At 47.1% G+C, this 16,044-nt stretch overlaps 2 protein-coding genes across 2 annotated transcripts; one reads left to right on the forward strand and one right to left on the reverse strand.

The window, feature by feature from the left end:
• Positions 1-108: 108 nt before the first annotated feature.
• On the reverse strand, positions 109-10,215 carry LOC136945984 (glutathione synthetase-like). The gene is made up of 13 exons (XM_067240137.1): positions 10,100-10,215; positions 9,487-9,648; positions 5,104-5,249; positions 4,351-4,426; positions 3,813-3,952; positions 3,433-3,549; positions 3,282-3,362; positions 3,120-3,197; positions 2,422-2,488; positions 2,138-2,332; positions 1,832-1,913; positions 1,138-1,327; positions 109-1,049 (listed from the first exon to the last, which is right to left on the reverse strand). Exons 2-13 carry the CDS (start codon positions 9,625-9,627, stop codon positions 926-928), a joined length of 1,437 nt encoding a protein of 478 aa, XP_067096238.1. The 5' UTR covers positions 9,628-9,648; positions 10,100-10,215; the 3' UTR covers positions 109-925.
• A 1,155-nt stretch (positions 10,216-11,370) lies between these two features.
• On the forward strand, positions 11,371-13,367 carry zgc:103759 (U8 snoRNA-decapping enzyme). Its single transcript, XM_067240453.1, has 4 exons — positions 11,371-11,517; positions 11,700-11,740; positions 11,954-12,185; positions 12,771-13,367. The coding sequence occupies exons 1-4, from the start codon at positions 11,386-11,388 to the stop codon at positions 13,017-13,019; spliced, it is 654 nt and encodes a 217-aa protein (XP_067096554.1). The 5' UTR covers positions 11,371-11,385; the 3' UTR covers positions 13,020-13,367.
• Positions 13,368-16,044: the final 2,677 nt, after the last annotated feature.

Genomic DNA, 16,044 nt, shown 5'->3' on the forward strand with positions numbered 1-16,044 from the left:
CCTTGTAATAAAGCCTTGTTATAAGGTGTTGTTGTAAAGCCTTGTAATAAAGCCTTGTTATAAGGTGTTGTTGTAAAGCCTTGTAATAAAGCCTTGTTATAAGGCCGTTTTAAAGCCTTGTTAGGTGTTAGTATAAAGCCAAGTGAAGTGGAACAACCTAAATTCCCTCATGTATAACCCATTTAACTCTAATCATAGCGTTGTGATTTATTGGTTATCAACATGCATACACATCAAAGAACATGAATGTTATAAGAAACATTTATTATTGATATTTAAAACAAGCTTTTTAACATCGACAATCTACAGTAGTACATGATTTAGTCTTTATGTCTGTGTCAAACGTTGTGACTTCAACAAACCGCTTCTTCAGCCACTGATTGTAGAAAACAATCCTGGTGAAAGTCTGAAACAGCCGGCTGATCTGTTCTGGAGTCAGGTGGCTGAGCGGTTAGGGAATCGGGCTAGTAATCAGAAGGTTGCCGGTTTGCTTCCCTGTGCCAAGTCTGTGCCAAATGATGTTGTGTCCTTGGGCAAGGCACCCTACTTGCCTCGGGGAGAATGTCCCTGTACTTACCTTAAGTCGCTCTGGATAAGAGCGTCTGCTAAATGACAATGTAAAATGTATCCTGGTGACAGTCTGAAACAGCTGGCTACCCCGGAGAGGAGCTGCTGTTAGCTGCTACGAAAAATCGGAGACTAACTTCTTTACATAAACGTTCATACAAAGACAAAAAACGAGAAGATTCCTTCCAACATCTATGTAGAACAAATATTCTTCATGTTGTGATTCACGAGGAACAGAACAAAGGGTTAGTTTTTCTAGATTCTTCTAAGGAGTGATGAGGGCTTCCAGAACCATGTGTTGCGGCCGACTGTGCCTCCGGAGGTGCACTTCCACCTCCAGGCCTCCAGGTGGCGCTGCTCAGACCAGAAGGGGGTTGTCCAGCACAGCCACGCCGGCAGCCACGCCCCCGTCCGCGTGCTCTGAACTCTTGGTCCTCAGCAGGTGTCCCACACACTCATTCATGAGCATGTCTGATCCTTGCCTGTAGACGCACACACACACACAGGAAACATTGAGTTATGCAGTAAATATATATGCGTTTGTTGGAGAGTGTGTCCGTGCAGGTTTACCTGACGTAGGCTCCGAACATGCCAAGCTCGCTCAAACAGGTGCTGAGTCTAAGCTCCGCCCCTCTCCGCAGAAGGATGTTGTGTAGTGGGCGGGGCCTGATCTTGTCCATCAGAATGTAGGCGGTCCTCTCTGAGCTCTGCTTTACTCCCTCCAGAACACGACAGATCTCCTCCCCATAGAGGTTGTTGCCTGTGAAGGTGATGTTATAAAGCCTTGTTATAAGGTGTTGTTATAAAGCCTTGTTATAAGGTGATGTTATAAAGCCTTGTTATAAGGTGTTGTTATAAAGCCTTGTAAAAAGGTGTTGTTATAAAGCCTTGTTATAAGGTGTTGTTACAAAGCCTTGTTATAAGGTGTGGTAAAAACTTGTTATAAAGCCTTGTAATGAAGCCTTGTTATAAGGCAATGTCATAAAGCCTTGTTACAAGGCTTTATAACAACACCTTATAATGAAGCCTTGCTATAAGGCGCTGTTAAGAAGCCTTGTTATAAGGCGTTGTCATAAAGCCTTGTTATAAGGTGCTGTCATGAAGCCTTGTTATAAGGCGTTGTCATAAAGCCTTGTTATAAGGCGGTGTTATAAAGCCTTGTTATAAGGTGGTGTTATAAAGCCTTGTTATAAGGTGGTGTTATAAAGCCTTGTTATAAGGTGGTGTTATAAAGCCTTGTGCCATGGTCACAATGGTGTCTCACCCCCTCCTTCTCTCTGGGGCTTCAGGACAAACTGGTCAGGATTTGCCAGAGCCATCTCCACCGTCCGGTCCCCCTCCGCACCCTACCACACACAGAACAATGGATGGGACAAGAAATTAACACATCATTCTCCTATTGAACAAACGCTTCCATCTACGAGAATCTCTCTCATTCCTCGCTTTCGTTTTACTAAAATTACCATCATACACCAACAACAGTTTGTCATACTAAATTAAAAGAAAAACAATCAGCCAATGACTCGGCTGGTTGACCAACAGACGGTCGCTCAGCTCCACAGGGACCCACCGGGTCCAGGGTGTAGAGCCCAGCAAAGGTGGCCCGGACCTGGGCTGCGACTTGGGGCTCTCCTGGGAAGAAGCTCTCCAGAACCCCGGGGAGAGCCAGCTCCTGCTGCACCTTCTTGGTCCCGGCCAGGTGGGTGCTGATGTCTGGAACCTTCACCGCCTGCGAGCGCTCCATCAGCAGACGGGCGTCCCAGCTCTGTGGGTGGGGGCAGGGAGGAGAGAGAGGGTGGGGAAGGTTAGGAGGAGCGTGTGTGTGTGCGCGTGTGTGTGCGCGTGCGTGCGTACCTGTTCAGTGTAGTTCTGGGGCATGTATCCATTCCTAAAGTAGACCACAGCCACCTCTTTCCCGTCACTAAAGGAGTGGAGGAAACAGACCGTTCAGAACAGAACACAGATGTTTCAAAACCCCTCCTGAACAGCATTCAATCAGTAGCACAGCAGCCTCCAGCCTCACACTGGCAGCCTCCAGCCTCACACTGGCAGCCTCCAGCCTCACACTGGCAGCCTCCAGCCTCACACTAGTAGCCTCCAGCCTCACACTAGCAGCCTCCAGCCTCACCGTCAGCCTCCAGCCTCACACTAGTAGCCTCACACTAGCATGCTCCAGCCTCACACTAGCAGCCTCCAGCCTCACACAGGCAGCCTCCAGCCTCACACTAGCAGCCTCCAGCCTCACACAGGCAGCCTCCAGCCTCACAGTCAGCCTCCAGCCTCACAGTCAGCCTCCAGCCTCACACTAGTAGCCTACAGCCTCACACAGGCAGCCTCCAGCCTCACAGTCAGCCTCCAGCCTCACAGTCAGCCTCCAGCCTCACACTAGTAGCCTACAGCCTCACACAGGCAGCCTCACACAGGCAGCCTCCAGCCTCACACTAGCAGCCTCCAGCCTCACACTATTAGTCTCACACAGGCAGCCTCCAGCCTCACACTAGCAGCCTCCAGCCTCACACTATTAGTCTCACACAGGCAGCCTCCAGCCTCACACTAGCAGCCTCCGGTCCTGATCCAGAGAACCCGTTCTGCTCACGTCCTCAAACCTCCGCCGGATGACCGGAACTTTCCTGAGGAGGGCAGAAGGAGTCAGCACACAGCAGCAGCTTCCTGTCTCTGCTGAGATTATATCACGCACAACAGGAAGTGCTCACCTGCTCCACAGCTCGTTCTCCACGTATCGGTGGTCGTATATGTTCCTCTGGACGTCCTCCACCAAGAACATGACCACAGCCCTGCAGACACAACACAGGAAGTGACCTCACCTGTAGGAACTATCCCGTGTCTGGCAGGAAGTGACCTCACCTTTGGGAGCCGTAGAGTTCCCAGGCTTTAGCCAGCGCTGCGGCCAGGCCAGCTGACGGGTTGTTGTCAAGGATACGCCGGCTGTCCTCCAGCCGCCCGGCCACCCTCAGGACGTGTCTGAGGAGGTCCACAAAACACACGCTACGTTACCCAGGACAACCAGGCTGATTGTTCTAGGGAACAGTTTTCTAGAACAGAAGGACTAGGAGGAACAGGGGCTGTAGTTAAGCTGGATCAATAAGAACATCTTCATCTACTAACTCATGACTTTATTCACTGCACATTTGCTTATTTTTCATCCCTTCGTCCATTGAAATCATTCTCTCATCCATCCATCGCTGTGATGCAGGGCGTGGTGGGCCTGTGGCTCCAATCCTCACCTGTGGAGGGCGGGCGTGCGTGAGGCCAGCCCTCCGAAGCTGGCAGCGATGGTGTTGATCTCCACCTGCTTCAGAGCCACGCCCCCATCAGCACTCTGGTCCAGCATGTAGTCAGAACGGTTCAGCCCCACCACCACCGACTGGAGACAACATGACCTCACAAGTTAACCTGCCCTGCCTAGGGAACATGACCTCACAAGACCTCCCCTGAAGAACATGTGTTGGGTAGGTAGAACATGTGTTGGGTAAGTAGAACATGTGTTGGGTAGGTAGAACATGTGTTGGGTAGGTAGAACATGTGTTGGGTAAGTAGAACATGTGTTGGGTGGGTAGAACATGTGTTGGGTAGGTAGAACATGTGTTGGGTAAGTAGAACATGTGTTGGGTGGGTAGAACATGTGTTGGGTAAGTAGAACATGTGTTGGGTAGGTAGAACATGTGTTGGGTTGGTAGAACATGTGTTGGGTGGGTAGAACATGTGTTGGGTAAGTAGAACATGTGTTGGGTAGGTAGAACATGTGTTGGGTGGGTAGCGTACCTGGGCTGGGCCCTCCTGGAGGACGTGTCTGTAGATGCTGAACAGCCGGGCTGTGAAGTCGTCCACTGCGATGGTGCTGCAGGCACAAAGACATGCTGCTGAGGCGCATTCCATTTATCTCAGGGGGCAGCCCTTTCAAGGGAGGACGGTTACAGATCCTTGGTTTCCATGTACTGTGTGACCGTAACCAAGTGCTCTGTGCGTGTAGGTGTGGTAGGTGCGGAGGTGTGGTAGGTGCGTGTGGAGGTGTGGTAGGTGCGTGTGGAGGTGTGGTAGGTGCGGAGGTGTGTGTGGAGGTGTGGTAGGTGCGTGTGGAGGTGTGGTAGGTGCGGAGGTGTGTGTGGAGGTGTGGTAGTTGCAGAGGTGTGGTAGGTGCGTGTTGAGGTGTGTGTGGTAGGTGCGGAGGTGTGTGTGGAGGTGTGGTAGGTGCGGAGGTGTGTGTGGAGGTGTGGTAGGTGCGTGTGGAGGTGTGGTAGGTGCGGAGGTGCGTGTGGAGGTGTGGTAGGTGCGGAGGTACGTGTGGAGGTGTGGTAGGTGCGGAGGTACGTGTGGAGGTGTGGTAGGTGCGTGTGGAGGTGTGGTAGGTGCGTGTGGAGGTGTGGTAGGTGCGTGTGGAGGTGTGGTAGGTGCGTGTGGAGGTGTGGTAGGTGCGGAGGTGTGGTAGTTGCAGAGGTGTGGTAGGTGCGTGTTGAGGTGTGGGTGGTAGGTGCGGAGGTGTGTGTGGAGGTGTTGTAAGTGCGGAGGTCAGGGTACCCGGACAGGGCCTGCTCCAGGAAGGCCTGGTTCTGGCTGATCCGGTCCACTAGGAGGTTGTAGTGTGTCTGGACCTCCACAGCCTGCTCAAACACCGCCCTGGGCACAGCGGAGGGGAACAGGGTGAACGGGGCGTACGACACCAGCTGTGAACATAGGAAACACACGGAGAGACTAACGCTCAGTAACCAAGCAACCAACACAGCTAAATCTGTAGTGTTAATTTGAGTTAAATTCCCAGTGTAAATTATTCCGAGTGAATGGGTGTTGATTTGTGTGTTATTTTAACACTCGCAGTGCTGAAAAGGCTCTGTGGGGGGCGTCATTTCAAGGAGTCAGGAGCATACACTCATTCTGAGTTACTTTCCACATCCGGTTTTTTCGCGCTCATTGACGAGAAGGACATTTGTCGTCACTGATTTACCGTGCCAGCTGCCAGTGAATTAGCGCGCCCAGAAGAAAACTGTGTGGGATTGGGATATTCAGTTTAAAAGGTAAGAACCACATTTATCAATTTATAAAGCTTGTTAGTCGTTATTTAAATCATGTTTGAACATTAAGTGGGGTGTGATGCAGTCGATATGTGGCAACGTGTGGATTTTAGCTACTGTACTTGCTAGCTTATAGTTAGCTAACGCTAGCTAGCTAGTTGCTAACGTAGCTATAAGTAACTTTTCTTAGCATAACGCTACAATTTTCCATAAGTTAATCAACTGTACGTTAACGTTAGAGGTCAAATATACGTGTTTTGTAATAAAAGTTCCTAACAGTATATTTACTAAGGTTCTATGAAGAGACCAGTCAGGGTTTAGCTACACTAATTGAATATGTGGGGGTGGGGCCTCATCGTCGCCTTTTTTAAATATGGGGACGGTTGGTGTGTGAGAACATTTCTGTCAGGAATACTCGGTTTAAAGGGTGAGAACCATATTTATCAAATGATAAAGAATGTCTTTACCTAACTGTCTAAGTTAAGTTAGTACAGCAACTGTAAAACGAGGTTAGCATGTTTTAATATAACGTTAAAACATGTGTTTAGAGCTAACGATGTTTAACCCTCGTGCTGCCTTCGGGTCACATGACCCAAAGGTTCATAACGAACCATCGTTGTGTTTACCCAATTTTACCCAATACAAAAACAAATAAAAATAATTTTCTTTTAACCTTTGCAATGTGGGGGGTCTGAGACAGCCCAACGGTTAAAAGAAAATGCTTCACTTTGTTTTTGTATGCGGTAAAGTTGTCGCATTACGACGGTGGGTCACATTGACTGATGGGTCAGAATGACCCGAAGATAACACAAGGGTTAAGAAAATCTCTGGTCTAGTCAGTGTTTTACACTACCGTAGCTAACGTTTATGAAAGTCATTTAATGTGGCGTCGTCGTTGTAAGGTTCAAAATGCTTTGTGCACGTCAGCGTGCAGTGAAGCAGGCGGCTTTTTTTTAATGGTGGTGTTTATGATGATGGCCTGCACAAGGCGTTTGGCGTCTTCACTCTGGCCATATTCGCTTCGCGCCGTTTGCGTCCATGTTTAATTGCGCTGCTGTAGATTACTAGATTTTTTTCCTGCATATGATAAGCAATCTTCACTGTTGTTGGTTTCCACTTAAATATAAGCTAACATCTCATTGCTTGTTGTTTTTTCTTCTTCACTAGGTGCAGTTTCAGGATGTACCATGTTGCTCAAGGTGAAATACCGTAGTATCAAGAAGTACATCAAATTGCACTCAGGCTTCACCTATTCAGAATTCATCAGGGAAGGTAAATAGCTATCCTTTAAAGGCCCAACAAAATATGTAGCCTCTTTAGTAACAAATCACAGCACAAGATTCTCTGTGGCTGAACAATTTAAATATTTTTGGCTGTATTTAACAGTTTATTAAAATGTATCAAATTTTAGTTTAATTTTAGGTCTTTACTTTTAATGACAGTACATAGTGGAATCATCAACATTAGTAGTACATGGCAGTATACGTTTTGCTGCAGATTCTTTTTGTTTAACATTTACAAGATAAGGAAATACAAAGTTAAGCAGGATGATATACAATTTGCTCAAGTTGACTTTATCTGGTTACATTCCCTCTTTTATAGTCAAACAACTGACTCAGACAACTGAGCTGTGCCGACTTCTAAAAGCTGCTGAGAAACTCACAGAGAACGATGAAACGGGTAAGCTACACAGCATGCATGGTTCATATTACAAATTAGTTAGCTAGTTTTATCTTTTCCTATTAGACATTAATGTCTTTTTTTTCTCTCCTGATAGACTGGGACAGTGACATCGCTTCCATGCTGCTGCTTCTCAATCTCTTGCCACCCACAGCTGGACGGAAGAGGACCAAAATAAGTCCAAGTGATGCAGTGGACAAAGTGGTGCACTTTCATAAGGTACATTATATGCCAAAATTCCACAAGACAATTTTTTAGTTTTATGCACTTGCTTGCTTTTCCTGTCCATATGTTGCTTTTAAGTGCGTTCCTTCCAAATAAATGGGTATTACAGGCCAGTGTGTCCCAATTATTTGGGAGGAATGTTTTTCCAGTGAAGCAAATTATCTCAAATCACAGGGGCAGTATACACAGTGTATTACATTAACATGGACCAGCAAATACCAGATTCACTTGAAGGTGTACACATTTACAATATATATTTTTTCTTGTAGTCATGCTGCAGCATCAATGAATATCTTCAGGAAAGAGAGGGTAAACAACCATACATCCTTGCCATTGGCCGAACCCAGAAGGCAGTTGATACCTTCTACATCGTCGTTGACAAACAGCTCATCCTCTGCCAAGCCACCAGCTCATTGGGTGCTTTTGATGAACTGTTTAAATCCCACTACATCTTCAACTTGTCTTATGATGAGTCCCTGGTCCATTTCTACACTTTTCTTCACCTTTGAAAACATTTAATGTGGACAATGATGAAAATGGTGAAATGTTCACCCAAGCCCTGCCCGCTGTAGCAAAAGACATCTTCTCTACTAACTGGGTAAGGATCAGTGGGGTCGAGTACAGAGCCGGGTTAGTCATTTGCAGTGGCACGGAACACGAAATACCTTTGTTTTGCAGAATTAAAAAAATACTTTTAGTTAACAGTGTGATCTACTTCATGGTGAACAAGCTTATGGTTGACCATTTCAGTGAGCACTTTCATGCCGACAATGTGTTTGAAAGTGATGAAAAAGATGTGGTGAAAGCACTGTATTCAAATTTATAAGCCTTTTGACTTACAAAGTGCTTATGGTGGTGATGATAGCCTTTATATTGTACCATTATTTTCTCTGTAAATGTGCATAGACTTAAGTTGTATGGTGCTTGGATATTGTTGTCTTCATTTAAAAAGACAAATTCATTGTATGTTTATTTCTTCCTGTAGTGAAAAAAACATTTTCAGAACATTGAATGTAACAACTGTCATGAATACATTTTAAAGTGTTATAATAACACAATGATTTAAATGAACACTTTCAGAGTAAGGGAGTAACACGATTTAGAGTTAAAAATACACTTATTGTTGTGAAATAACACTGATTTAAATTAACACGTTAAGAGTTAAAAATACTGTTTAAAGTGTCATAAAATAGCACTGAATGTTCATTCCTAACACGAGTTTAGTGTAAAAAACTACTCTTAAATGTGTTAAGAAACAACACTGAGTGTTACATTTTTAACACTTATGGAGTTAAAATATGAACACTATCCAAAGTGTTAATTTAACTCTGAAGTGGTGAGGATTATATAAACTCAGAGAAAGTGTTAAATTTAACACTATGGGAGTTGAAATAACACTGACGTTTTTGCTGTGAATACTAAGACTACCATAAAATTACCCATGTCTGATTTGACAAGTCACTGGCTAAATCTCTTATCACCAACACGCCCTAGGGAATTTGGGAAGTTGTGGGGACATTTGGTTTGAAAAGATTCCACGCATGGCTGCACGGTAAAACAGACTGTCCCCAGAAGCGCGCTCTCATAACAGACACATTCCTGTCGTGTCTGAGCATCACTCACGCTCATCTGAACAGCGTGTTGTTGTAAATCAACTACTGGTCCTAAAGGTGTTACTGTTAGCAACATTACCCACTGGTAGAAGGAAGGAAATTAGACGCTAACAGACTGATATTTTTTTTTAAACAGTTTCATATTTTAAGGATGTTGTAGAATAAACAGGGCTAGCCATCCCTGCTGCTGTAGAGATAGACTACCCATGTTGCTTAATCGCTTCACGAATTGTTGCCAATTTATAATTGAGCGCATTAGCTGTTTTCATGGAAGACCACACAGCGTAGCCACATGACAGGCTAGAGATTAACCCTTGAAGTTTACCAATTAGTTTTAAACTAAAATCAATGAGGATAAAATTAACGTAAATGACCTCTGAAGAGTTCGGCGTCTCTTCGGTTCTCATCAGTACTCCATGGAGAAGAGCGGAATCCTTCGCAACATCGGCTAGGTCCTGAACAAGCGCTGTGTTCCTCAACACCGCCTCCGGTATCCCCTCCTGATGATCCGCCATCGTTGTCCACCTGCAACTTACCTGCGAAGTGATACGTTGGTTAGTCCGAATGTCTCTGAAGAGATAGAAACTAGATCTCGTGACTAACAACTGCATCAGTTAATTTTCTTAAACGATGGGTGGGGTGTTTTTGGTCTAACGATTGGATAACAATTAACATATTTTTCGAAACTTTCTCACCGCTCCGGTTATAATACTAGGCGACAGCAAAGCCTGAAAGCGAAATATTCGTACTCACGCTGACTGGTCAACTAGTAGGAAATGTGTACACAGTAGCAAGCTAACCGTGACAGAGCGTTTTAACAAACCTTTGGCACAGATTCCGACAGCTAGTCTATCCTATCTGTACGGCTAGATAGTTACCGCATGTAGGCTAACTGGCTCAATAGAGTACATAACAAACATAATTCGTAGCGCATTATTGGTTCTGAAGGAATCAAAGTAACATTTTCCCGACAAACGCTTTTCTTACGTTGGTTGTTATAAAGATATGCACGAAAGCCCTCCACGGAACGTATAGCCTTTTGGCAGAGCAAGATATCTACACAGCTAAATAGAAGTTGAATGGAAAGTTAAGAGTGTCTTCACTGTAACTATCGCATGGATTACACATTGCTAACTGGCCTATGCCCGGGGCTGTGTATTTGTACTCGTCACGAAATGCGATTGGTTACATGTATTTCGGTGAGCACAATAACCAATCGGTTTCAGTGCTGTCACCACGTATACCGGAAGCGGAAAACAGTCTGTTTGTAGTCCAAAGTTCATTCATTGTAGGTCTGAATCTAAAAACACTATCATGTGACCTGTAGTGCCATAGGGCCTAAGTAAGTCCACACATTATTTTTGTTGACATTCTAGCGAAGGTCAGGATGTTGCTGCGCGGTAACAACTTAAAGAGAATCTGCGTTTTATCGGGCCGTAATTTGACCCCAGACCTGCAGATGGCGGTAGAGAGCTATGGTGAGGCTTCTTCATGCCCCTCCTGCGTTGTGCTTCCTAAACACATGCAGACTAGTTTGTCCCTTAACTCGCTGGTCACGCAATATTGGGAGCCAGTCCTCAGATTAACTAATTTACCTACACCTCTGCTAAGTGTTGGTAAGACTACAATGTTTGTTTGTAAGTGTTAAGAGTCACACAGATGGCAGGACCACAGATGAGTCAACACATTTACATTTAGTCATTTAGCAGACGCTCTTATCCAGAGCGACTTACAGTAAGTACAGGGACATTCCCCCGAGGCAAGTAGGGTGAAGTGCCTTGCCCAAGGACACAACGTCAGGTGGCATGACGGGGAATCGAACTGGCAACCTTCGGATTACTGATCCGAAGGTCAACAGATCTCAAGAGAGCCTGTCTGTGTGTATGTTAATAATGTGTGCATGTGTGTCTAACGTATGAGTGTGTGTCTAGTGTGTGAGTGTGTGTCTAGTGTGTGTGTCTAATGTGTGTGTGTCGAGTGTGTGTGTCTAATGTATGTGTGTGTGTCGAGTGTGTGTATCTAATGTGTTTGTCGAGTGTGTGTGTCTAATGTGTGTGTGTGTGTGTCTAGGGTGTGTGTGTAGTGTGTGTATCTAATGTGTGTGTGTCGAGTGTGTGTGTCTAATATATGTGCGTGTGTGTCTAATGTGTGTGTGTCGAGTGTGTGTATCTAGTGTGTGTGTGTCGAGTGTGTGTGTCTAGTGTGTGTGTGTCGAGTGTGTGTGTCTAATGTGTGTGTGTGTGTGTCTAGTGTGTGCGTGTAGTGTGTGTGTGATGGCAGGGGGGCAGCTGTCCAGGGAAGAAGCGCTTCAGGTCCCAGGCTGCAGGCATGCCTGCCACATCCTGCTCTACGCCGACACCCACGCTCAGCTGTTTGGAAGCACCCCCATCAGACACATCATACTGGTGAGGGGGGGGGGGGGGGTGTCTGTGTGTGTGGGTCTGTGTGTGTGTCAGTGTGTGTGGGTCTGTGTGTGTGTCAGTGTGTGTGGGTCTGTGTGTGTGTCTGTGTGTGTGGGTCTGTGTGTGTGTCAGTGTGTGTGGGTCTGTGTGTGTGTCTGTGTAACCGTGTCTCTGTCTCTCTGTAGATGCAGATGCGTTTTGATGGTCTGCTGGGTTTTCCAGGCGGGTAAGTTGGTGCACCTGTACCAGCCCGTTAAACATGCACATTTAGGATCCATTTGAATCGTTGGATTGTTTTAAAAGCCCTAATAAATCAAAATACTTGTACTGGTGGAAATTGCAAGTAAACAATTCTCAAAATTGTGTAGAATTGTCAAGATTCATGCTTCCTGATAGCTTTTATTATTTATTCGATAAAACATTTATATAATATTCACAGATTTGTTAATCCCTCAGAAGAAGGTCTGGAGGCTGGGCTTAGCAGGGAATTGTGGGAGGAGCTAGGAGTGGAACTTCCTGTGTCTGTCAAAGATCACATGACCTCCTGCCACGCCCCCTCTTCCAACTCCTCCCACCTCATCACTCACTTCTATGCCCAGAAGATGGGCGAGGCTCAGATCAGGGATGTAGAGAGAGCGGCTGCTACCACGGCAACAGACCACGGCCAGGAGGTACCATGTGTGTGTGCTTCCCTTCTCTTTCACATTGATTTATGGCCACGGTACACCTCCCCCCATGTCTCTCTCTCGTCAATCTGTCACTTTCTTCCCTTCTCACTCCCTGTGTATCTCTCCCTCCCTCTCCCTCCCTCTCCCCCCACCCACCCTCCCTCCCTCTCCCCCCTCCCTCCCTCCCTCTCCCCCCCCCCCACCCTCCCTCCCTCTCCCCCCACCCTCCCTCCCTCTCCCCCCTCCCTCCCTCCCTCTCCCCCCCCCCACCCTCCCTCCCTCTCCCCCCCACCCTCCCTCCCTCTACCTCCCTCTCCCCCCACCCTCCCTCTCCTCCCTCCCTCCCTCCCTCCCTCCCTCTCCCCCCCCACCCTCCCTCCCTCTCCCCCCTCCCTCCCTCTTCCCACACCCTCCCTCCATCTCCCCACACCCTCCCTCCCTTCCTCTCCCCCCCCACCCTCCCTCCCTCTCCCCACCTCCCTCCCTCCCTCTCCCCCCACCCTCCCTCTCCCCCCACCTCCCTCCCTCCCTCTCCCCCCTCCCTCCCTCCCTCTCCCCCCACCCTCCCTCCCTCCCCCTCCCCCCTAGGTGATGGGGATGGTCAGAGTCCCCCTCTACACGCTGAAGGGAGGAGGAGGTCTTCCCTCCTTCCTGTCACACTCGTTTGTGGGGAACTCTCGCTCCCAGCTGCTGGAGGCTGTGCTGCGTCTCGGTCTTGTTGGGCCGGAGGATCTGAGCTCGGCGCTCGCTCTCTCTCTCTCCGTACACACACACTCTCTTTCCATACACACACACTCCTCCGAGCACCTGCAGTCTGCCCTCAGCCTGCCAGAGTAGGGGAGGAAGCAGTCCTGATTCTCACACTCACACACACAGTCACTCACACACACAGTCACTCACACACACAGTCACTCACACACACACACACACTCACACACACACTCACACACACACTCTCTCACACACACACACCCACTCACACACTCACACACACACTCTCTCACACACACACCCACTCACACAAACAATCTGTCACACACACACACACAAGCACACATAGGTTTGCATGTAGGCATGCGCACACACACACACACACGTGACTCATCTTGGTCAGAGCTCCCTCCAGTGAATCTGGTTTCTGGAAGATGTTGTTGTGGAGATGAAATAAAGGATATTTGGTTTGAACATGCAACTCTCCTGATGTGCCCCACTGACACAAGACATGGTCAGAAGGAAGCTTCCTCACTATCACCTCCTCCTCACCTCCTCAATGATAATATCACCTCACCACTAATATCACCTCCTCAAGGATAATATCACCTCCTCCTCTCCTCCTCAATGATAATATCACCTCACCACTAATATCACCTCCTGAAGGATAATATCACCTCCTCCTCTCCTCCTTAATGATAATATCACCTCACCACTAATATCACCTCCTGAAGGATAATATCACCTCCTCCTCTCCTCCTTAATGATAATATCACCTCACCACTAATATCACCTCCTGAAGGATAATATCACCTCCTCCTCACCTCCTTAATGATAATATCACCTCACCACTAATATCACCCCCTCAAGGATAATATCACCTCACCACTAATATCACCTCCTCAAGGATAATATCACCTCACCACTAATATCACCTCCTGAAGGATAATATCACCTCCTCCTCTCCTCCTTAATGATAATATCACCTCACCACTAATATCACCTCCTGAAGGATAATATCACCTCACCACTAATATCACCTCCTCAAGGATAATATCACCTCACCACTAATATCACCTCCTCAATGATATCAGTTCACTGCTAATATCACCTGACTGCTAATGTGTGGGGCGGTGTATGGGAGGGGGGGTGTTAACATACAGCAGACAGCGCTTCATTCACACGTCTAGTTTCAGGTGAAATTCTCTTCTGTGGTACCAGTTGAAACACACACACACATTCATATTCACATGCATGTTCACACACACATTCACATGCACGTTCACACACACTGATCAAGGTAAAAAAGCTTGTTTTTCTCAGGTCTCACACCACATCCGCACCAACACCCCCGACAGGAAACAGAGGAGACGGCGAGCACGACTGGATGTGTGTGTGAGAGAGAGAGTGTGTGTGTGTGAGAGAGAGAGAGAGTGTGTTTGCATGCTTGCATGTGTTTTCCTCCGTGCATGTAAATGGTCACATCACCGTGTGCGTGTGCGCGTGGTTGTCTATCAGCCGACGGTGTTGTTGGGTGAAATAATACAAGGTCATCGGAAAAAACATGGCGTGGCGAGAGTGAGAGCGACAGTGTGGTGAAGAGAGGGAGGAAGGGAGAGAAAGAGAAGGATGCTGAGGGAGAAAGAGAGTGTATTCATAGCTGCAGAGGTATTTATAGCAGGGCTGGAGAGGAGAGGAGAGAGGGGGTGTGGCTTAGGTTGTGACATTTTCTCTGCTTCAGTAGAGTGGAGAAGAGAGAGAGAGGAGAGAGAGCTGTGTGTGAAAGAGAGGGAGAAAGAGGGAGGGTTGTTTTTGAGAGTGTGTCTGTGAAAGCAGGAAGGCTAGAAGGAGGGAGGGAGGGAGGGAAAGAGGGAGGAGGAAAGAGAGTGAGCTGAGAGAAATCTGTCAGATTCAAACAGTGTTCACTCTGTGTAATATAGAGAGAGAGAGAGGGAAGGAAGGAGGGGAGGGGAGCAGAAGAGAACAGAAAGACCAGAGGACCAGAGAGAGGTATGGTTGTCGTTTTGTTTACGGACATGACATTTGTGTCCGTGTCATTCGTGTGTGTGTGAATGTCTGCTGTCTGCACACGTGTGTGTGTTAGTGTGTGTGTTAGTGTGTGTGTTAGTGTGTGTGTTAGTGTGTGTGTGATTGTGCCTCTGTCCGTGTCAGTGTGTGTCAAATTGAACCAAGAATGCATGCCTGTGGAGAGTGCATGTTGGACTAAGATATCAGGGGTGTTTGTAAATGGTCCAAGGCATGATGGATGGAAGCAACTGGATGGATCAATTATGTAATATTTGTGTAACATTTATATTCTCTTGCCTGTGTGTGTGAGAGAGAATGAGAGAGTGATAGAAAGACAGACGTACATTTTAAAAACCTGCATATTCTTTCTGTATCTGTTATTTCTCTGTGTGATACAGTGTGTGTTACAGTGTTTGTTACAGTGTTTGTTACAGTGTGTGTTACAGTGTGTGCCGGTGTGATCGTTGTCTTAGTTTGTCCATTTCAAGGTGTAGCAGTCATCAAGCATCAGCAGACAGTCAAGTCTCCATTCCTCATTTAGATTCTCTTGTTTACATGCCAGAGTAACTCTAGTGTGCAATCTGTGCTCGCAATAGCAACTTGGTAAGATAGCATCGTAGCATGCTAATGTTGTCCTAGTGTCCTTCTGGCTATGATCAAACCTAGGGACCAGCGAGCTAGTTCAGCTAGTTAGCATGGCTGGCATTCATTCAGATGGGTTTGTTAGCTGCGTAGCATATTTGGCATCATGTGACGCGTTGAGTCACTTCAGACACAGATTTGCTCTTTCTCTCTCTTCCGCTCTCTCTTTCTCTCAATCCCCTTTGCACCCCACTTCATTCGTCTCTCTCTCTCTACCTCTCTTTCTGTTCCTCTCTCTGTCCGTCTCTCTCTCTGTCAGGGCTCTTAGTCCACCTGGCCCTCTGTAGCACCTGCACCTCATGACCCCAGACAAGGGCCAGGGCAACCTCCTCTCCAGCCACACACCCAGAATCTGTCATATACAGAGCAGGGTCAGGGGTCATCTACAGAACCTGTTATCAACAGAACCTGTCATCTACAGAGCAGGGTCAGGGGTCATCTACAGAACCTGTTATCAACAGAACCTGTCATCTACAGAGCA

This window comes from Osmerus mordax, chromosome 7 (genome assembly GCF_038355195.1).
Source record: "Osmerus mordax isolate fOsmMor3 chromosome 7, fOsmMor3.pri, whole genome shotgun sequence".
Taxonomy (NCBI): domain Eukaryota; kingdom Metazoa; phylum Chordata; class Actinopteri; order Osmeriformes; family Osmeridae; genus Osmerus; species Osmerus mordax.